Genomic DNA, 22,684 nt, shown 5'->3' with positions numbered 1-22,684 from the left:
CTGAGTTCAACAGGCGGCAGGAAAAAAGCTGAGATCTGCGTTGAAACCAGGCTGAGAGGCTCAATGGGAGCGACTAGATATCACTTTGTAACGAATGTAGTAATTTCTGGCCTTTTCCCATTCGGTTTAAGAAAGGTCACGGCCATCCGTCTGAGTTTGAAAAGGTTTTGACACTTATGAGCAGTGCTAAAAAATGATAAAACTTCTGCAGAGCGCGGACACAAGTACGCCGCGAGCAGGGGCACTGCAAATCGTCAAAGTTATCTGAGGGAGTAAAGCTGAGCCCACGTTGACGTGTTTGTGCAAATCACTGCTGCCACCACCTCCAGCACGGGGGACGGGGGCACAAGCTCGGGCCCCCCCCAAACACATTTTTCCCCGTGGCCCCAGGGCCAGAAGTGGGATTTCGGGGTTTGCTGGGGTTTGCTGCACGTTTGCAGCTTTGCCACAGTGAAAAAGAAACTCTCTGAAAGAGGCTGGAGATAACCAGGCTGTGACGGCTCCATCTATTGGGTAAAAATACACAACGGATCAAAATGCACATGGAAAATGAATTCAGAGGAGAAAAAATATCAGGGGGGACTCAAAGCAGTTATTGCCACTTACAGCTTAATTGGACACAATTATAGGAATGCTTCTTGGTACTATTTGAAATCAAAATGAAGGTAACAGCGAGCTGCTTTTCAGAAATCAGAGCTAAGCAAACCCGATGAGATGCCAACATATATCGCAAGTTATTGCCGTCTTGTCAAGGTGTTGGGGAAAAGGGCTTTTTTTATGTATCTGATGCAGGGCAAAATGAGCCCTGTGTCCCCCAAAGGGCTCTCTGGGCTTCGGCATGACCCTTCGGCAAAAGGGTAGCAAGGGTCGGGGAGGGGGGTGATGCTTTGGTGAATGCGTTTCTCCGTGCTTCCACTCGTCTTTCAGGGAAGCGGAGGACGATAGAGCAGCTTTGCTACGGAAAGCAAAAAGCAACCCCCCCCCAAAAAAAAAAACCAATCAACCACTTTCCCCAGAAAACAACCGCTACGAACAGCAGGCTGCAAATCTTGCCTGTATTTCTAGAGGCTTTGCTTGTGTCTGTGAGATGATGTTTTCCCCCGGGGATGTTGAAAAGCAGCAAAACAAACTCCGGCTGGAGGAGGGAGGCGGGGAGGGCTCCCCAAACCCCGGCCAAGGCCGGCGGCAGCAGCGGGCCCGGGAGCTGCGCTCCCCCCTGCTCTGCCGGGGGAGGAACGGGGAGGCGGGAGGGGGCTACTCCTGTGAAAGAACGACGCGATCGGGGCCGAGCATCCCTCCCTCCCTCCTTCCTCCTCCCCAGCGCGGCTGGCGCCGAGCGGCGGGGCTCGCCGCCGCAGCCGGGACTTGCACCTCGGGAAAGCTTCGCCCCGCTCTTCCTCCTCCTCCTCCTCCTCGCCCGCGGACGGGGCGCGCCCGGCGGAGGGCTTTTCCCGGGGGGAACGGAGGGCAGCGGCATCCCGGCCGGGGCAGCATGAGAGCCGCCCGGGGCCGGCGGAGCGCGGGGCGGGCGGGCGCGGATCGGGGCTAGGCGGCCGCCCGGGGGTGGGGGGGGTCCCGCAGCGCTCGCCCCGCGGAGCGGCGCCGGGGGGGTCCCGGAGCGACCGCCGGGGCGGGGAAGGCGGTTGGTGTCGGGGAGCACCGGAGGTCCTGGGCGCGAGCCCGGTGGTACCGGGGGCGTCGGTGCGCGGCGGGGCGGGGGAAGCCCGCGGGGCTGCGGGGGAGCCCGGGGCGCGCCGAGCCCTCTGCTCCCGCGGGCGGCGCCCGGTGCCGGCGGGCGGGGAGGGGGAGCGGCGCCGCAGCATGTGAGCGGCGCGGCCGGGCGGGCGGGAGGCTCGGCCGGCTCGCGGGCAGGGCCGCCCCGCTGCCCCCCGCGGGGTGCGGCCGCCCCGCGGCGCGGGGGGGAGGCGGCGGCGGCGGCGGCAACGGCAGCAGCAGCGGGGCCCGGCATGCCGCGCTGCCGGAATTGCTGCCCGGCGGAGAGCTCGGTGCCGGCGCGGCGGGCTGCCCGCGGCGGTTCCCCCCGCCGCTCGGGGCCGCTGCCGGCCGCGGCGCGGGGCCCGGCGGGGCCCGGCATGGCGCGGCGCTGCTCGCACTGATCCCGGGGCGGCGGCGGCGGCGGCGGCGGGGAGCGCCCATGGCGCGGGGGCGCCGGGCGCCGCCGCTGCGCACGCGGCTGCACGGGCTGCGGCACATGTGCTCGCGGCGGGCGGCGCTGCCGCGGCGGGCGCTGTGGGTGCTGGCCTTCTGCACGGCGCTGGGCTTGCTGCTCTCCTGGTCCTCCAACCGCCTGCTGCACTGGCTCTCCTTCCCCTCGCACACCCAGGTGCGCACCGAGTGGAGCCGGCAGCTGCCCTTCCCCGCCGTCACCCTCTGCAACAACAACCCGCTCCGCTTCCCCCGGCTCTCCAAGGGGGATCTTTACTACGCGGGTCACTGGCTGGGGCTGCTGCTGCCCAACCGCACCGCCCGCCCGCTGCTCACCGAGCTGCTGCGCGGCGACGAGGCGCGGCTTCGGTGGTTCGCCAAACTGGCCGATTTTCGGCTCTTTTTGCCCCCCCGACACTACGAGGGCATCAGCGCCGACTTCATGGACCGCCTGGGCCACCAGCTGGAGGACATGCTGCTCTCCTGCAAGTACCGCGGCGAGCTCTGCGGGCCCCACAACTTTTCCGCGGTGAGTGCGCCCGGGGAAGCCCCCGGTTCCCCTCGGCCCGATTCGCCCCCCCCCTTTCCGGACCCCCCGCCCCGGGCTCTCCGCGCCGCTGGGTGCGTGTTTTTCCCCACGGTCGTGCCGCTGCTCGGGGCGTTGGGGGCCGGTGGCGGGTCCCTGCGCGGGGGCGGCGGGGGCCGGGGTGCAGCATCGCCGGGCGGGGCAGCGAACGGCCCCAGCAGCTGCCGAGTTCCCGTTGCAGCCCCCTCTCAGGGGCTCCCCGGCAGAGCTGTGCGCCTGAATGCTTATTTCTCCTCTGGACCAAAGTTGATGCTTTCTGTTTTAAGAGTGACTCTGGCCGTCAGCAGTGGGGTGGTGAGGGGCTCGCTGCTCCCTTATTTTTTAATTGGGGAAAAAAAAAAAAAGCTGCAGCCATTCCTGCTACTTCTGTCACGCTTTCCCTGTTGCTCTCGGCATAGTTGCATCTCGACTTTTTCCATCCCCAGCTGGGAGGCAAAGTTTCCTCAGGTGAACCCTGGCTGCAGATGCAGGCCTGGGCTGAGCTCTGCCCCGCGGAGCTGGGGGCTGGCGGCCGGGCCCCTCCCGGGCTGCCTGCCGGGGGTCAGCTCGGGCACTTAGTTTGCTGCCTGCTCCTTTTGCTGCCCAGTGAATTCCTCGTGGGTTAGCTGAGCTGCACCCTGCGCAGCTGTGTGGTGTTGTGCAGCGTGATTTGGTTTGCAAATGATGAGCTCTGCTAATTGGAGCTGCCGCCTTTACCTTCTAGAAGGCCCCCGGCCCCCTTTGTGGGAGTGCTGATGCACCAGGCAGGAGTTTGCTTGTGGACTCTGAGATGGGATCAAACCCCTAAACTTCGGGCAGTGTTTTGCAAACCACCAAGAGTCTCTCTGCTTGAAAAAATTCCTGTGGGACTGTTTGCAAGCGGTAAGAGGAGATACTGAATTGCAATAGCTCTAAATGAGAGCTGAAACTCGACTCTTTTGAATGACTCTTTCGTACTTCATTGATAGCACTTGGATGTTTATTGTGCTGGAATATTCTGCTCTTCTAATCTTTGCAGATATCCAGGAGAGAGATGCATACACTGTGATTAAATCCTCTTGCTGCTGTTAGTGGTGCTGGTGTCTGTAGGGAGAGAGAACTAGTTTGAGCTGTTGCTGCTCCGCACGCAGGAGAGGAGTTTAATTCCCTGTTTTGTAAGTGCTGCCTGAGATGCATACCTAAAATCAAAAGAAATTGTCTCTTTGGGCTTGTCACATCAGCCTAGCTGGTTGCTGAATTGTAAAGGGGAGGACAGAGAAAATCCCTGCGGGATGAAGTGAGCCGTGCAGGACTGTTGAGTTAGCATATGCTGCTGCTGCGAAAATGAGCAGAAATGGCACGCTTTAAAAAAAAAAAAAAAAATCATACTGAGACAGGACCTTTCTAGCAGGACGAGTCTGCAAACCAGTACAGTGGCATAAGGAAATTTGGGAGTAATAGGCAGAAGCAGGCACTCAGCCTCTGGGCTATGAAAAGGTGCCTCCCTCTTCCCGTTTCCCAGTTTACAAGTGTGATGATGTTCGCTAGTCATCAGTAGGACCTGACTGCAGGTTTTAATGAACTCTTGTTCCAAGTTGCGGCGAGCAAGCCAACACGATTCACGTTGTCCCAGGAAACACAAAGCCTGGAGCGCTGCTTTGGCTTGACGTGGGCAAAGGATGCTGTGGGGAGTGATGCGGGAGTTAAGGGCAGAGTCTGTTTGCTGTGACTGGTTGCTAAATGCTCTGCAGCAGCTGTTTCATATCACCGAGGAGGGCTAAGGAACCATCCTGCACAGATCTGAAAAGCTGCCTCTGGAGGGTGGGAGGGAAGGAGGTGGGTGTGTGTCAGCCCAGAGAGTCTTGCTGGGAGCTCGCAGCACGCCAGGACCTGGCCCGGGGCGCAGGGGAGCGCTCCCCATCTCTCCTGTCGGACCTGTGCCGTCGTGTGGAATCGCTCAGCTGGGGAAATAGGAAAAATACAGGGGAATTTTTCCCCTTCTTCCCATCCTGAGGGGTGTGTGGCCCCAGGGGGGGACACTGGGGTGGGGGGAGGTGGGAGCCCTCCGTGCCAGGGGAAGCAACTGGATCTGCCCTCCCTGCACCGAGCTGCTGCGTGAAGCAGGGGGAGGGGGGTCAGTGCCAACTCCCTCCGTCACCGCACGGCCTTCCTCCTCTCTGTTTTAAAGCAAAAGGGAGTGACCTCTGCGTCGTCCTTGAGTAAAGGCTGAGGAGCTTTTCCACCTGTGAATCCCTAGTAAAGAGAGATGTTTCTGGGGGAGATGCTGGAAACAACTTCTCTGGGGTCTGGCGTGTGTCCTCGCTCCCGGGGCCCGTGGTCTGGGGTCGAGGTACCAAACGCAGAGCTTGGGGTTTGCTGTGAGGGTTGAGAGTTGAGCAGCTCCAGGCATCCCTTTGGGTCTGGGTTACTTGAAGCTTCTGCTTTTCCTCCTGAGCTGGGAGGAAAATAGCACCAAGGAGGGGCAAGAAAATTGCGTGGCTTGAACTGGGCACAGATATGAAGCAAAGTGGGTGAAAGAAAACAAATGCAAACTGAATAAATGATAGCGTAAAGAGTATTTTGCAGTTTTTATACTTGCTCAGCTGCTCAAAGAGCATTTTCTGTCTCGAAGGGCAAGAGCGAGGTAATACTTGCAGGGTTACATCTTTCATTGGGGAAAAAAAAAAAAAAGGCCAGACCAGACTTGTTTTTGAGCAAACAAGTCCTTCCTTAGATCTGAAGCAGAAGAAAAGGTTCTGGATGGGAGAGCTGGTCTCCTTTTATTGTTTCCAACTCTGTTAGTGCATCTCATACAAGAGATTGCCTCTCCTTTCAGCCTCGCTTTCTTTATGCCATTGGGGTACGGTGGCAACTGCACTTCTGTAACATGGAAAAGCAAAGGGCTGCTTGAGAATTAGCACAGCAAAACCAATGTGTAGGTAGCATTGCTTTTTTATTCCCTGACGTATGTAAATGTAAGGGGGTTTGCACTGATTTGTGGAACTCGGTGCTGCAGGACTAAAACGATTTAGTTGGGCGTGTTTACCTTATTTACGAGCACTCGGTTTTGAATTATTCTCTTGCCTGCGCGAGGTAGGTTTTGTCGGCTGTGTGCAGCGTTTTGCAGCTGGATGGGGATGGTTGTATATGCGAGAAGGAGTCTGGTACCCCTCAGTCAATGTATGTGGGTTTACTTATCTCCATAGGCTGGACCTAAAAGCCCGGCCGTTGCACGAGGCGATGGTTGTGCACGTGCTCGACTGTCGCCTTGATTCAGAGGCTTTAAGGGAAGCAACTGCTCAGCAGTTGGTGTCCTTCAGAAACTTCTTCCAATTTCTAATACGAAACTGTCAGAGCTGGGCAGTTTAATGATTGAAGATGGGGTTTGCTTTCCCTTGCAGGAATGGCCCCATCTGTCTGTAACTGAGTATCAGGATTAAGTGGACGATTGCTTTGCTCTGCATTGCTTGAATTCGGGTGTTGATTTATTCCACTGAGCTCTCTGTGTTTCCAAAATATTTATCTCGGTTGTCCTGTCCTGTGCTTATCGATTTCTTTTTTTTTTTTTTTTTTTAAATTTTTTTTCTTTCTGAGGAAGTTATTAATGCATCCCACGAGTTGGGATTTATGGGCTAATTACCTCATCCTGATTTAATAACTTCCCAAATAAGACTTGTCACCTGTGGCTCTGCCTGGGAAACCATAGCTCGCGACCTGCCCGCTGCGAGGGGAAGAGATGGGCTTTGCAGGGGGGGGTGGCAGGTTTCGGTCTCCACCCTGATTGCACCTCGCTGAAACGAGCCCTGGTGAAGGCTGTGATTTATGGGGCTGCTTCGAAGGCTCTGCAGTCAGTACCTGTTAGTGTTTTTATTTGCTCACCATTTATTTTTTTAAAACATTTTTATTTATTCCCAGAACAGAGATTTTATGGGGTAACAGTTGCAGAGAGATCCGGGTGCTGCTTGCTGCAGGAAAGTGCATTTTTAAAAATATTCCTGAATGCCGGGGTGGGGGGGTTATTTTGCTGTTTCCCCACCAGATAATAAGCCGTGTCCAATGTGAAGCTGACACTCATCAAACTAAATTAATGAGACATTGCCAGCACTGGGTTCGCATCAGCTTTTGTTGTGACTGAGATGGGAAACGCTGTGCTGCCAGCTTGGATGGACCGAGGCTGGGAGTAGCTGTAAGCATCATATTTAGCACCACCATAACTAATTGCACAGTAATTGCAGCATGCGTGTGTGGTTTTGTTTGTTTGGGGATTTTGCTCACTCTACTGCAAACAAACTGTTTTACCCAATTCCTTTTTAGATCCCTATTCTGTTATATTTTTATTTTAATTATTTTTTTTTTTTTTTTTAGCACCAGTTCCAAACATAACTTAAAGCTGGCTTGCTGTTACTGTTGCTTTTGGAAGGGAAGTGGGTTGCGTTTAATTATGCTGATGTGGGGCTGAAGCTTTAAATATGCTCCCGATTTGTACAACTGCCATTTAAGGGAGCTACGAGTGGAGCCAGTTGGATTCAGTCTCGCTCATTAAAGCAGCAGTGCCAAGTCCGTGCTCTCCTCACCAGACTGCAGCGGCATTAAGTAATATTACTAATGTTGTGTTAGTTAGCATCAACGAATCCAAGGAGAAATTAGGACTGAACTGTACTAAGTGCTGCCCAAAACGATGCTCGCTGTGAAAGGTGGGCTGGCTCCGAAGAGGGGTTTGGGGCGATTTAATGTATGTTTGGGTCAATTGGTCCCTGCACTGAAGTTAGGTATTCTTGTTTTCCTGCAGAGTTGGTTGTGGAGGTGATTGTGACTGCAATTAGGCTGGGGAATAAAAATTGAGATGAGCTGGCTTGGAGATTGCCGCTTAATTGCTGGATTGTGGATGAGCATTGAGCTGCTAAAGGAGAAGAGTGGGGACCAAGGAGCATCGCCTGGCTGGTGCTGCACTAGCCCTTCCAAAGCGGGTTTGCTCTGGAGAGGTTATGAGATAACTTAATAAATAAATCCATGGAGCAAGAGAAGCTGGGCAGCATGTGTGATCTGGGGTCGTGGGCTTCTTCTCTCACCTTATTTAATCTCTACAAGCTTAATGCTTGTAGAGAACCGGCTCCTTTGGCAGTAGCCAGCAGCTCTGCAGGGCTTTTTATTACAGCGTCTTTTTGATTTAGGAGTCTGAAATGGGATGTGGCTGGAATGTGGGTACCTAAGTCCTTTTTTTTTTTTTTTTTTTTTGCAGCAGATAGCCTAATTTATCTTGTCTCATGGGATTGATAGACCACATCAGCAGAGCACCAGTGGACAAATGTCACCTTGGTGCTGGCACTGAATTTGTAAGGGCTGTTTGCTGTGGTGTTTGGAGGGGTGGCACGGGGTTAGCTAAGGGAGGTGGTGGGTGCAGTGTTGGAGCAGGACAGTCCAGGGAACGGGAGGGAATTAAAATGATCAACCCAGCGGTGCGGGGAGCTTGGCTTGACAGTGACACCAATTGATGTGAAGGGGTTGCCGTTTTCATCTCTATTTATGGTTCCTCGGGGTTGGAATTAGCCCTTTGATGTGCTCATCTTCATCAGCGTGGCCGTCTGCCAGAGCACTTTGCACTTCTTGGCATCTGGCGTGGCGAAGGTGTACGTTTTGTTTTGGAAGGGGCTGGTTCTCCTTCCCAGTTCTGGCTTTCAGGAGGTGGGTTAGGTCTGGTTGGAATTCAGAGCTCCCATCTCCTGGGGGACTTAGTTTGACCTTTTTTTTTTTTTTTTTAATAGGTATGATGTTAGAACTTTTCATGATGTAAAACTCTGCAAACATTTTGGTTTGGTGTCGTCTTCTTGACTTTTCATCTTCTCCTTAAGTGTAGACCATATAGTCGCAGCAGACCTCTTTAATAATTTTCCATTGGAAAAATGGAGATGCTTTGAAAACTCTTCTGTCAGAACATTTTTAGCCAATTCTTGCTCAAACAGATTTTAGATAGAGGTGCCTTTCAACACAGTGCAGACCAGTATCCTTCCACACATGAGGAAGATAATACGCAATTGCCACAAAACTGTATTTTTCAACCCTCTATCTTTGGAGTATCTCCTTGAAAGAAAAAAAAAAATTGACAAATTGAGGAGAGCGTGCAGGATAATGGCAATAAAAGAGGTACGACTGTGGGCATTGATTTATCAGGCAGGACCAAAGGAGCTGTGTAGGTTGTCCAAGCCAAGGGTGGCTGTGAGGGCTGGATGTGCATCTTTGAGGAGGTAGTCTCTAACAAGGATGTGTTTGGGATGGAGCAGAGAAGTAGGGACTGAGAAGATTCAGGGGTGAGGGTGGATAGAAACTTGCCTAAATCCGTCGTCTACGGGGGACGTAGAGCTATGGAGACGCAGGCTATCGGGAACAGGCTGCGGGGAACAATCCTTTACTGCCTTGTGGATAATCAGCTTGGTCCAGCAAAGCTGCTCTGACTTTCGCCTCTATTTTTTTTTTGCTTTTGATTTGAAAAATGACACTGGGTTTTAAAGGCTGGCATAAAACTGATCTGAGGAATGCACCTCGCTGCTGGGTCAGCACTAAGTCTCCGAGCTCCATCAATACGCTGCGCCGGGAAGGCCACGGTGAAATTTTTCAAGCTGATGCGGAGATGTGCCGCCCGGGTTCTTGTCGTGAACTGTGTAGGATGGGGGTGTTCAGGGACACCTACTCTGCCTTGCTAATTTAGGGGGAAAAAAAATGGAAGGTTCTTTATATTTTAAGGTTTTACAGCCCCTTGGTCTGTATTTCTGGGTAGCGCTGCACTGCAAGTGCTTGGTGTGGAGGAGATCTCTGAAGACTAAATGTCTTTCTGGTGGGGGGGCTGCACTAGGGTCATTTTTCCTCTGGGTTTGGCCAAAACTCAGGTCTGGAGCAGGAGGAGACCTTTGCGTTGGGGCTCCTTGCTGGACTGGTGGAGGGCAGATGTGCTGTGGATTGTGTGGCTGTGAAGGGGGATAGGATTGTAACCTCTTGGCTCACTGGGTTTGGAAAGAGGGTTGTGCTTGTGCTGGTACGTGCTCCTGGATCCTTTGCATCCCATGCTTTGGAGCCCACTTGACCTGGGTTCAGATGCAAGCGTTTAAACTTTGTGCATTGATAGGTTTTAACAAAATCTGGGCCAGTGTTTGGGGTGAAAACTATGGGGACTGTTATTTCAGGCAGGAAAGAAAAAAAAATCTGGTCAGTGGGGAAAGGATTCAGCGAAGGTTTTCCCACTACCGCCATGAAACTTCAGAGCTTCTCCCAGTTTCTGGTCCTATATTGTCGCTGGGTTGGAGCACAGGACCAAACCCCTTTGCTCGCGTAGGGATGTGGAGATGTGCTGTTTGTCAAGAGGAGGGACGAGTGTGTTTGGGAGAGGGGAATCAGACTGCAGAAACAGAGGAGGGATTTTTAGCAGGACTTTACTGTGTGGTTTTTTTCTACAAGCTTTTTTCTTTTTTTTTTTTTTTTCCCATTTATGCTGAAGCCATGAGTCAGGAAACGAAATACCAGTTAGTCGCATGCTAAACATGTAATCATCAACATAGATTTGGTTTAGTTATATAATAGATTCCAAATAATTACTTGCCGCCCTACAGCAGAATTAATATAATTAGGGACATAATTACAGTTACCTACCACTCAGGGATTCTGCTAAGGCTTAATTAATATTTGCAAATTGCTTCAGGATCCACCGACCATCTACTAATACGTACCAAACGCAAAGAATAATAATTCTCGTATTGTTACGTAGGTACCAAAGGAAGCTGGTGTGGGGAGGTTAAATAAATGCAGCAGAAATCCAGGTCTTCTGCAGGGTGGGAGTAAGACAGACTCGGGCTCCCTGCTGCCCCCACGCACTGGCGAGATGCTGCTGAGAGTTTGGTTAATGAAAATGGCTGTGGGGAGCCTGTTAGCCCCCGGAGGCTGCTGGGGTTTGCCCTTTACTCTGGGTGTAGTTCAGGGTAATGGCATTTATCCCAAAATCCCTGGGCTGCCCGAGCTTTTTCCCGGCTGGAGCGTTGCACGGGGCCGTAAGGGCTTTGTAGCATCCTGGACCGGCTCCAGAAACAGTCACTTTTCCCAGTGGGATGGCTGAAATTGGAGCCGAGATGAGCTTTTTCTTTTGGGCTTGCTTTTTCCATCCTGGCTGCAGGCTTCCTGCCTCCTGAGCCGGGATGGAGGAGAACTGCTCCAGTCGGATCGCGGGGTATCACTGAAAATACATTTATCCCTGGTTAGGGCGAAGCCTGCGTGCGGGGCTGTTGCTCGTCCGTAGGTTTTGCATCTTGATGCCATCCAAGGTCACATTTTCCATTCCCTGACCGTGCAGGCAGAGGCCAGCCTGGGGTGGGCACCGACCATCGGGTAGCACCGGTCCCCGGCGCGGGTGCCGGCTGCAGGGCAGGGTGGTGCAGTGCCCTTGATTCCGAGCGCAGGGACCGCGGTCGCTGTGTGCGCACGTGGGGCGTGAAGCCAGCTGGGGAAATCCTGCCTGGAATGGATTGCCCATGCTTTAAAAAATAAAAATCAAACTCAAAAGACACGTGTTGGCCCCGAAAGGCATAAAAGCACAGAGGCAGGCTTGGCCAGGGTTTAGCAGCGGGGCTATTTCTTCTTCCTTTGCTCTCCTCTGCCTGTTTGCTTCATTACAATTCTCTTTTTTTTCCTGCATTCTGCCTTACCTTCTTTGCAGTTTTCACCACTTTTTCACCCTTCTCTAATTTCCTTTCCTTTTCCTGGTCCCCTGTCTCTGCTATTCTGTAACCCAGCCAAAAGTCACCCATGCATCTTGATCTGTTTTGGAGTATGGTCTTATCTCTACTTTTCTTCTGTCTTTTTGAAAATGGGGAACCCTGTTGCAAACCTCCGTGATAATGCAGCTGGTTCATTTTGCTCTCAGGCAGTCCTGGGAATTCTTCCTCTGTTTTTTTCCCTCACTCAGAGCGCTGTAATTTCATGCAGTGGGAGCAGGTATTTGTAATTTGTTTTTGATTGTTCCAGTCCCCTCTCCCCCAATTTTGTAATTTACTTCTGGAATAAAACAAACTCCAGCAAAACATCCTCCTCAACACCCTTGAGCTTTAAATTTTTCAATAAAAAAGTGTGAACGTAAATTAAGAACTAGAGCTGTTACTAATCTTGTGACCACACCCGCTCACGTACTGATTCTCATATGGTATATTAAATCGAGAAGAACGGCCTATTATAATACAATTAGCTGTGATTCACAAGCAGGAATTACTGCCGCCAGCGTGGGGGAAAAGTTGCATAATATGATTGGAAAAGACTGAAACCTTTGCGGTTTGAGGTTTTTTTTTTTCTTTCCTTTTTGCCTTTTAAAAACATTTCAACAACTGGAACCAAGGAAAACCTGTGATAGGGAATTCACTCCATATTTTGTAATGAATTTATATAATGATCGGAAGTGTCTCATTGGGGGCATGTAAATCTTTATAGGCTCCCAACATATGTTACTGACAAAAATAAATAACCTCATTTTGTAGCTTTATTAGACTTAATGCATCAGTGCTTCCCAGCTCACTCTTGCGGAAGGACCCCGATCTGTCTGAGCAGTGGGCAGGAGCAAAAGCATCGGCAACTTGACCTTAGAGCTGTATTCCTGTAGCTACAAACCGCTTGAAAAACAGCATAGATTTCAGAGATGTCAAATTTTTTGCAAGCGGTTGGAGAAATGGTGAAGCTGAGTAGCATCTCCCTCTGGCTTGAGGGCTTGCTGGAAACATCTCCATGTGCAGTGCTGGCGGTCTGCTCGGGGCTGTGTTTGATTTTTGTGGTCTCTTAGAGGGCTTGCTGCTTGGGGCTGGGGACCTTAAACTGTGTTTCTTGTGGGTGGATGCTTCAGGGTTCATCCAAAGTCATACGGAGTTGGGTGCATCAGGTCCTTCCTGAGCTTGTGCTCCTTAAAGCCTTGTAATTCCAACCAGGAGTCTTTGGCTTTTCTCCATCCAGGCAGCAACATCAATGAGAGATACTTTGTGTAGATCGTAGGTGTTTTGTGCCTCTTGTTTTTGAATGGGGTGTTTGAAAACTTCCTCTGCGTGTGCTTGTGAGAGAGGAAAACCCCTCTCTTTCCTTGCCGTCTTCAACCAGGCGGTGGGAAGAGACGTAGTTCTCTCCGACTCTGCCTGAGGGCAAACACAGTGGCCAAAATAGCCAGGAAAACGGGTCTGAAATCACTTGCAAAACGGCAAGTGAAATTTAAGTGGACTTTCTCACCAGCCCTTTCTCAAGGTGCTGGGAGGGGAGTGCAGAGAGAATGGAGTGGGCTGTGTGACAGAGGTGGCCGCTCGGGAGGTCTAACGGGTCTTTCCTGTTGCGGTCTGGAAGGCAGTGTGGCTTGTGAGCCTGTTTTCACTGTTGTGTTTTGGTTTTTTTTTTGGAAGCTGGGGCCTTGCCGAGTGTTAGAAGGAACGCCTTTCCCTGCTTGCTGCTTCCTCCTCCCTGCCTGCTCTGGGTATGGCCCTCGTCTTGGGAATTGCCCCTCCATCACCTTCGGGAGCTGGGGGAGAGGGGTTCCCCTTTTTGCACCTGGGGAGCTGAGGAGGGCTGGATGCTGAGGGTGGTGCTGGGTCCCAAGGCAAGCTGTGGGTGTGCTCGCACACCTCCGTGGTGGCACCACGGGGAGCGGGAACGAGCCCTTGAGGCTGCTTCTCCCTGCACAACCCCATGGGAGAGCGCAGGGACACCAGCTACCGTGTCACCAGCCTGCTCCCCGGGGGCTTGTGTTGTGGGGCTTCATCTCTCTCAGACCTTCTTTCCTTGCTAAATTTAGTAGAAGCTACCAAATGCCTCCAAAATTAGTGCAAAATAGGCAAGTGTTTTGCCGTACTACAGCAGGAAAGCAGCCTAAATGTTCCCTAAAGCACACCAGTATGTATCGTACGGTTCCCCCAGGTGCACATAACTTTATAACAAATATTTTGCAATAGCAATGGATTCTCTAAGGGATTAATAGTCTTTACCCTCTATTGTCTTCCCCCTGTGCTACCATCTCCTGGCGTAATGCATGGAAATGTGCATGCTGCTCATGGTGGGATGTGGGAGCGTTGAGGTTGGGACTACCTCTTTGCGGCTGGAGCAGCAGTTGCAGTGGAACAGTTAAGATAACCAGCTAATTCCCTGCACTGGGTGGTAATTAAGCATCTCCTGGTCTCTAAACCAGTTTATGTTCAGCTGAATGCAAAAATGCATTCCTTCCAGAGAGTGTATTTTCAACATAAGGTATCACCCTGCCTTGAGTTATTCACTGCGAAACAATACTGAAAATATTTACTGCATAAGGTGACAAATCCAGACGTTGCATGCACATAATCCCAGCTATCTACACCGTCATAAAATCAACACGTTCCATATCAAACACATCAATCATTCTGTTTCTAATAATGCCTGCATCCATATAGTCTCTCTGTAGAAACCTCCTACAAGTCTTGGATGACTTATTGCACCTAGGGCTGCGGCTGGATTCTGTGCTGTGCATTTTATTAGCGGTTATCGATACTCGCTCTCGTGCTTCCACCAATATATTTCGATGGAGCAACCAGCCAAGGATGCACGCAAAGCTGGCTGATGGTTTTCTTCTGAAAAGTGCATTTGCTTTTTATCTTTACAAACTTTGCCTCCTCTTCTCTGTCCCTGCGTTGAACATAGCTCTGATTTCCCTCATCCTTTCCCTCCATCCAGGTTTATCAGTCTCCAAATGTGGTTGGAAGCAATAATCCTCCATCCTTCCTGCCCTCTCTGCTCTCACACGCCCTCTTTCCCTCTCTGTCCTGGGGTTAGGGACATAAGTGTCCCCAACCTTTTGATGAGGTAATGGCTCCTTGCTTTACAGGGGTGGGTTTGTGGTTGTAGGAGGCTATTTCAGTGTCACGGTTTCTGCTAGCTGCGCTCTCATTAAATAATTAAAATGCAGTTTCTAGGCATTAAAAGTATGATCTTCCGGACTCTAAGATCATATGTTTTCATGACGCTGGAGGGCAGAGGCTCTGTGGTGGCTTTATTGCCAGGCAAGCGGAGCGAGGAGAGAGACAGGACAGATGGATGCTCCTGTGTTGGCTGGTTTGGTTTTTTTTTTTCCTCCTGCTTGCAAGCTCCCAGCCGCTCCCGAGCGCCGTGCGTGCCCCGGCGTTGGCACAGCCTTTGGAGAAGGCTCCTTCCTGGGTGCTCTGCATCACTCCGGGTGACTTTCCCTGGTCCTCCCTCTCCTTTCCATCACCTCCCTGCTGCTCTTGCTGCGTTTCCCATCGTCCTGTTCCCATTGCCATCCCCGGTTTTTGGCTGCCGGTTGGTGCTTGAGCATCGGCTGTGCTGCTGCTTGGTTGCCTGAGCCCAACCCACTGTTGGTTGAGCAGTATTTTCCCCATAATACTGAACAAAAACCTTTTGACTGAGTGCTACCATGCTCTAGAAAGTCCTCTGCCTTTGATTTTTTTCCAAGCGATGGACAATTCCCCATCGCTTTACTGCTTGTGTCGATTCTTCTGGCTTAACTTTTTTTGTGCTAAATTAATTGTGCTAAATTAATTGCATGTGCCAGTGTGTCCAAGACACTCGCGTAGCAAAGCCATTGGAAGAGGCAGGTATAAATAACGTTCTTAGCTGGGTAGGGAAGTGCAATAAATTAATTAGTGTCCTGTGACAGCGTGACTTGCTGCTTGGACAAGCTTCATCTCGACTCCTGGTGTTTCTCTGTGTTGGCTGCTGGGGATTTATAGCTGCGGGATGTGCAAGTGTTACCGCATGAATATCTCCTGCTTTTCAAAAGACCTCTCGCTCACGAAGTCAAACTGTTCAACTTCGACTTTGCACAAGAGGCTATTTCTTTTCAACAGAATTTGATCCAGTGCTCTTCTACTCCCACCGAATTAAACCATCATTATCAAGTAATTGGTTGTAGCATTGGCGCTATGGTGAAATTACAGGTCCCTTTTCCCTACCACATCTCATGCTTCCCAAGGTTGGGGAGGTTACATTTAGAGTGACTCCTGGGTTTGAGATCTGCCACCTCTTGGGAAAGATAATACGTACGTGGGAATGAGGTCCATCACCATGAGTTGCAGGTTTTGTAGCTTTGCACAGACTGGTACGCTGGGTAGAAGCAACTCCGTTGCAGTTTCTGGCAGAGGAGAGGATGTTGTTGCACGTGAAGATGCACCAAATGGTTGAGCAGGAGCAAATCCTGATAGTTGGCTGAAGATTAATAAAAATATCGTTTTAAGAGGGTTAAAGATTTTCTTAGTTGTGTTTTGCCTTCTGGCTTGGGTATTCCTAGAGATGGAATTTCCAAGCTTTCCTTTACAATTGTAAGGATTAGGCACTTAAATTTAAAAAACATCCGCCCCAAAATAGAGGTTTTCATGGGTGTCCTTAGTGCTGGCCTTTAAACATCGGGTACTGTGGGATTACACAGTCCAGGGGTTTGGCTGGGTGCCACAAAAGCCCGGGGTCATTTTGTGATGTCTGGACATGTTTTTAATGATGTGGTCACCTAAAAAAAGTTACTGGCTTTAGGGCTGGAGAAAGTGTGGGATTTAGTAGGAAATATTGGATTCTTTTGAACATCCCAATAGGATCTGCCAAGGTGACTTCTTTATTTTTTGCCTCGCACAAAGAGAAGCGGTGTGCATTTGATAAGCTGCTCTGATCTGTTACAACAACTCTCCTGATGCTGGAAACATCTGGAGAGGTTTGCAGACGGTCAGATAAGACCGGCAGAAAAATGCCAAGCGCTGGGGAAGAGCTTTGAGTTTGCGGTAGGTGGGTGGTGGGATTTGTGCTATCCAAACATTAAAAATAGCGCGTGATGCACTCCTCTCCGCGTTTCTCAGCCTGACTGAGTCATCGGTCTACCTTTTTATTAGCATGGTGGGCGTCGTTGTTTTGGGGATCTTCCTTGTTGGCTTGTCATCCTGTCTTGGGTGGTGATTGCCTCTTGGGGAAGGTGCTGGTGGGATGTGCCTCAGTGCTGCCGAGTGCGCTCCAGGAGCGAGTGATGGAGAAGAGACTCGGAAAAGGGGGAGGATTTTCCTTTACAGCACCCTACACAATCATAACTGTTAATATATATGTAAGGGAAAGGGAAAACAACCCTCGGCTTCAAAGAGAAAGTTAAACTTTGTGTGATAAGGAAAAAAACAGCGAGGGATCCCTACAGAAAGTCTACATCTCATCCTAAAATACATGCTAGGATGAGGGGAGCCTGGGGGTCCTCCCTTACCTCCGAAAGGGGCCGGGGGCCCCTCCTTGCCTGCATCTCTGCGATGGCAATTGCTTTTGGCGAGCTTTCGTGAGCCCCCGACCTTTCCCACTTGTCTCCTTTTGTCTCTTTTTCCCTCCCCCTCCCTCTTTCAGCTCATTGCTTAAAACTCCGGGTTGACGTGGGTGGTTCGTGCCGCAATCCAGAATACGCGGTGCGGGGAGGTGGGTATTTATATGGGGCTAATGGAAATGTTTGATTCAGTAATTATCCCTTGGTAGGGAGAAGGTCAGAACTGAGGGCACCGTTGGCTGCTTTTAAATGTTAGAATAGAATAGTTCAGTTGGAAAGGACCTACAACGATCATCTAGTCCAACGTTCACCTCATCTAGTCCATGTTCACCTCTTGCAGCTGATGGAGATCTCAGCCCCGAGCTGTCTCTCCCAGGACGATGTGAGAGGAGGATGGATTTGAGGAAAAGAGTCTATAAGGGGAAGAACCAGAGAAATAAAGTACGGGAGCAACTTTAAAACATGCAGGTGCCCCTGAGTGACGCTGGGCGGCTCGTGCAAGGGGAGAGGAAAGTAGCTCGAGAGGGTTTTCATCTGTATGATCATCGCAATGCTCAGAGGTTTTTGTGGCCTACTAACCCAAAACGTTTAAATACCTCATTTCTAAGAGAAGAAGGTGAAATAAAAGTGCTAGAACGGCTATTCTTTCTTTTAAATGTGTTATTAAGGGCAGCAAGCCTGGCTGCAGCGCAAGCGTGAGGAGTTCTCTGCAGCGAGGGGTGAATGGGGGTGCTCTCCAGGAGCATGGCTGGAGCTACCAGATGAGTTAAACGAATAAATGGAAAAAAAATTAATAAATAGATATCGTTGGGTGACTCTGGAGAAACCAGCCTTCTCGAGCAGCACCAAGACGGTGCGATCTCCTTCCATACAGCCGGGCACACGAGCTGCTTTCCACTTCCCGTGGAAAATACTGCATTTTGTTTTGGTTCCCCTCCACTATTTTGAAGCAGTTTTGCTTCTTTGGCCTCTGTTTCCTGCCTGTCTTATTAAAGATGAGCTCCAGTGGAGATGAAGGGAAGACGGAACCATCAGTGCCAAGTGCGTGAGCCCTTCTGTTGTGTTAAGGCAGGTTATTAGTGGGACTGCTGACTTTTTGGTCTTAAAAAGCCCAGCACCGAGGGGCGGCCGTGCCATGGTTGGGTCTTCACCTCTAATTTTCCCATCTGAAGGATCACAGTCTCGTCTCACCTCCCCGTGGCGTTGGAGGGACTCGCGCGGAGAGTTTTGACTTCTGTCGGGGAACAAGGAACAAGTGCAAAAGGGTCTGAGATGCCTCAGAAGAGGTGGTTTCCCAGCAACTAAACAGGAGGGAGAAAAACCCCGACAAAATTCTTGATATCTGGCAACCTGTTTGTTTTAGAAGTCGTTCCTGAGACATCAGTGCTTGTTAGCATTAGTCTGACACTTGCTCGGTTTTCATCTTGCTCTCCTCTGGGTTCGGAAAGGCAATGCCCTTTTGATGTTAGACATCACGAAAACAGGCTCCTGTCTGCTGATTTGGGGATCCCAGCCGGAGTGGGGGGATACAGCCCGCCTGTAGCAGGCTGATTGCATTATGCACAGAGCTCATTTGCTAATTCATACTTCCTTACCTTTTAAACATAAAACGCAGCAGCAACTAAATCATGGGTGGAAGAAAAGCTGGTGTATAATAAGGCTAAAGCTCATCGTGACGAAGACGTGCTGCTGCTTTGGAAGAAGATCAGCAGCGGGTTGGGATATGCCGTGGGTTAGTTTATGCTCTGCCTCTTGAGTAAGTTGTTTGGAAGCCTTGGGTGTCCGTGATGCAGGAATTAGTGTGTCTTTAGTGCTTTAAAAATTGCTTTATTTAGTGTATCAACACTGGCATGGAAAGCCTTGAAGGAGGGTGTTTCACTGTCCTTGTTGCATGGACTGACCGGGCGTTGAGGCGCTGGCGGTTGGAGGACTTGGTTCAAAAGCCGAGCACAACCCAGCTCAAACCACGCAGCAAGCTGGTGCTGTTGCAGGCCTGCAAAATCCTGGTTGAACAAACGCTGTAAAACCCAGGCCCTTGAGGGGAGACTCATAAACTTTGCAAAACAAATTGCTCGTGATGTGATAAAGCAGGTGAATATTTAGCAGCTCGTGAGCTTCAATGATGGATCAGCGAGAGCTTCGGCGTTTCTCTCGTGGCGGAGCAGGGGTGGGATTGTGGGTGTTGGCACAAGGGCTTCAGCCCAGGCTTGGGGTGATCGGTTGTAGATTTGCTCATAATTTTCTTTCGTTATCTCTGCCCTGATTTTCCGTTATACCTTGAGATGGAGGAGCTGGTCTTGGGTTCCACCTCACTCTACGTGCATCCTGCACGTGAGCATGGGCTCCAAGTCCAACTCCCCAGGGACCGTGTTGCAGCAGTGACAAGCTGCAGGGAAGGTGGGTGGAAAACTGCTCGAAGGTCCTCCCCCTGCGCTCAAGGACACGCTTCCCCCAAACGGGGATAGACCAGGCTGTGCTTGGGTGGGTGCTATCCCACGTCCCTCCTGCTGCTCTGCTGTTGTCCATGGCAGAGGGTGTTTGGGGTAGGTAGAACCCCCGATGTCCAGCATGACACAGAGCAAAACAAAGAGCAATGACTGAGTAAGAGAACTTGCAAAAAGAAATACCTACGTGTCAAACACCTGATCAGATCGTGCAGTTCCTCAATTTTCTGGCAAAACTGGTTTAGCTCTGGAGTGAACCTCGCTTGGACAACGTGGCTCCAAAGGAGCAGCCTTGCACCAACCCCCCGGTGACTCCGTGTTCTTACAGCAAGGTTACCTTGCCAACATCTGCTTTGCCTCCTCACGTTATTTTTTTTTCTTCCCAGCACCCAGCTGGGCTCAGATCACGAATCTTCGGTCTCCCTGCGAGTGCAACGGTCGGAAACGGTCTCAGAATTGACAAAGTTCTGATGAACTTTGAGGAGAGAACATTTATATCTGAGTGAAAGGGTTTTTTTTTTTGCCATTGATGTAGGTATTTTTGTTACTGTTTAATTAGATTAGTCCTCTAGGTTTGGTGGCCAGCTGTTCACTTTGCAGACAGGCAAAAAAAAAAATTCCAGCATTACATTCCTGCTGCTTTCATCTTGTAATGAGCTTGTTAGCAATTAGTTGCTATTGGAACAGGCTGCCGTGGTGTGGAGCAGTAACGCAATGAGCTCAGCGTCTGCAAAGTTGATTTTTAATGGGAACTGGGTGGAGAGGGGTTGGAATAAATGGTTTCAAGACTGATGGGCAGGACGCATCAGTGCAAGTGGTTCTATTTCCTTGTCCTTTTGTGGATAGTTTGGTATTATAATTTATAGATATAATTTGGGGAGAGATGTATATACACACAAATAAAATTTGGAGATTTTTTTTTTTTAACACTTCTAGCCTGGCGATTTTCCCTTGTCTCCTAATAGGCAGGCTGGGGAATTCATTGGAGAACTTAAGTCTCTCTCAAATCTTTTTCTAACCCAGCCCTACCCACATCCGCAAGGAAACATGGATGGCACAGCACATCTTGGGGAGAACGGGACGTGCAGGGACTTCAAGTGCCCGTTTGGACTGGCAGAGATGAAGATGCTTTCTGGAGGAAAAGTAAGGGTTTTTTACAACACGGTGCTTGTCCCAGTTGTTCAAAGCCTGGATTTTTGCCAGCTTCACCGGGTGGAAATGAATCCGGGATAGAGTCTAAGCCCCTCAATTGCAGACACCTTGAAGGGCTGACCTAGGATCTTGGAGTTCGTGCGTCTGATTTTCAAGCTTGCAGAAGACTTGCCTTGTGTTTTTATTTATATTTTTGGAGGTGTTGCGCAGGGGAGGTTGCGGAGCTTTTCCTTGCTGGCCCCCGGTGGCACCCCAGAGCTGTGGGTTCCTGCCCCAGTTTTTTCTTGCTGGATTAATAAACCTGAGCTGCAGGGCCAGGACTTGGACAAACCTTGGACTCGGGCGTTTGGAGGATATCTTGAAGGATATCTGTCTGCGAGGCTTGGTTCTGAAAGTGTTAAAACAGATGCGGTTGTGGGAGTTGCTCGTAGTCCTCCCAACCATTCCTGGTGGGATTTGCTCCAAACGTGGCTGGGCAGGTCCAGCCTGTTACCAGGCACAAAGACTCTCATTGCCAGGGGCTGGCAGGGGAAAACAAGCCCACGCGGAGCAGGTCTGATGGCTACAAGCCCCGTTGTGTGCCCTCCCCTGGCTTTGGGGTGGCTGGGTGGCAAGCGGTGGGGAAAACCACTGCACCTGAGCCCACGCACGGGGGCTGCCCCGGGGCTGCTGTAGGGCTCGGTTCATTCAGCTCTTCCTCGCCTTGACGCCGGACTCAGCAGGGCCCCGAGCAATGAGCTCTGCTGCGGATTGCTCCGAGGTTTGAACCCCCACAGCTTGGCGAAAGCAGACCCAGTTTCTTCCCGAGCAAAGTTGGGCATCTGGGTTTAAATAATCTCTTGCTGGATCGAACTGCGTGTTTCAAAGCTGAGCTGTTGTGCCCCAGGAGCCTTTCTAAAAAGGGTCTTTTTATTCAAAAAGAAAAGGAAAAGGGAGATGGAGATGGGACTGTTGCTTTTGCACAGAGTTTCTGTTGCTCTCTCCTCTTTTTGTGTTTCATTTATCTTCCTTTCCAAAAATCACCAAACCGTAATGACTCAAATACTCCAAGCAAATTAATCCTTGGTAAGGCTCACAAGTGGAGGGGAGGAAAAAAAAAATTAAAAAAATTTGGCTTTTGGGAATGTCCTGAGGGAAGAACAAATCAGGAAATAAATGAAGCTTATTTTTGCAAGCTGCTTTAATTTAACCTTAACGACCGTGGCCCTCCCGCTCCGCAGATGCATCTACGAGGGGACTGGCAGAGTCCACGGAGGCTTTGCAGATGCCACGCACGTGCGTGGCGGCTTCTTTGCCATCATCGCCGTTGGCAGCGAGGAATTGCTGTTTTCTTTCCTGGCTCACGTGGCTATCGGACATCGGAAGTTAATAAGCATTAAATGAAGCTAAAGACTTGTGTTGACATCCAAGTCTGCGTGCAAAGGAGGACTTACTCTATTTATTTAGCAATAAATAAAGGAATCCACTGAGATTTGCTCATGACACGCATAACCGAAGTTGGGCATTTGGACCAGAGAAGTGTTTTCCTGGGGGTTCTGCTCTTCGTGAGCTGCAGCTGGGGGTTAACGAGGGTTAAAGTTTGCCTGCAGCCCTGTGCTGGGGAGCACCGATGCTGTGCCTGTGTTCGCGTGTGCGGGTACCTGTCCGGAGGTAGATGAGCAGCTGATGAAAACTTCTGGTCTTTCAGCCAAAAAGCTGTTTGTTAAGGAAAGGCAGGGTTGCTGGCGTCTTTATTTACAGTCGCAGAGGTGTTCTTAGTATAGGAATGTGTATGCTTACCCCAAACAAGATGTGAGTGATTTCTCTGGGCTGCTACAGTCAAAGCGAAGCCTCGCAGCAGAAAAACCAGTTGTTGGCTGCTGCCCCTGCTGTACCCGATGACTAACGGGAGCAGAAAATACCATCTCTGGGAAAACAGCTCCCGGCTCTTCCAGTTAAACGTGTCATTTTATCTGCTTATTCATCTACTTCACACATTCATTTCCTTCAGTCCCTTATATTATCCCTCTGGTTTGCATATTTACTCTTCTGCTCTATCGGGATGGTGTTATAACCTGGCCTGGCAGACGTCTCCTCCGCCTGCCTCGT

The 22,684-nt window shown here is 50.6% G+C and overlaps 1 protein-coding gene across 3 annotated transcripts in view; it reads left to right on the top strand.

Moving 5' to 3' along the window:
- Positions 1–22,684, top strand: part of LOC142091846 (acid-sensing ion channel 2) — a 507,500-nt gene that overhangs the window by 400,736 nt on the left and 84,080 nt on the right. Inside the window, exon 1 of one of the 3 annotated variants that reach the window (XM_075171242.1) lies at positions 2,594–2,695. The exons of the other annotated variants lie outside the window; for them this stretch is intronic. Coding sequence (XP_075027343.1) covers positions 2,609–2,695 — 87 coding nt within the window. The 5' untranslated portion in view covers positions 2,594–2,608. Of the gene's footprint in view, positions 1–2,593; positions 2,696–22,684 lie in introns of those variants that run through there. 3 annotated transcript variants of the gene reach the window in all.

The sequence above is a fragment of the Calonectris borealis genome, chromosome 22 (assembly GCF_964195595.1).
Source record: "Calonectris borealis chromosome 22, bCalBor7.hap1.2, whole genome shotgun sequence".
Taxonomy (NCBI): Eukaryota; Metazoa; Chordata; class Aves; order Procellariiformes; family Procellariidae; genus Calonectris; species Calonectris borealis.
The sequence above is the reverse complement of the archived record's forward strand: the minus strand, read 5'-3'. Positions and strand labels throughout refer to the sequence as shown.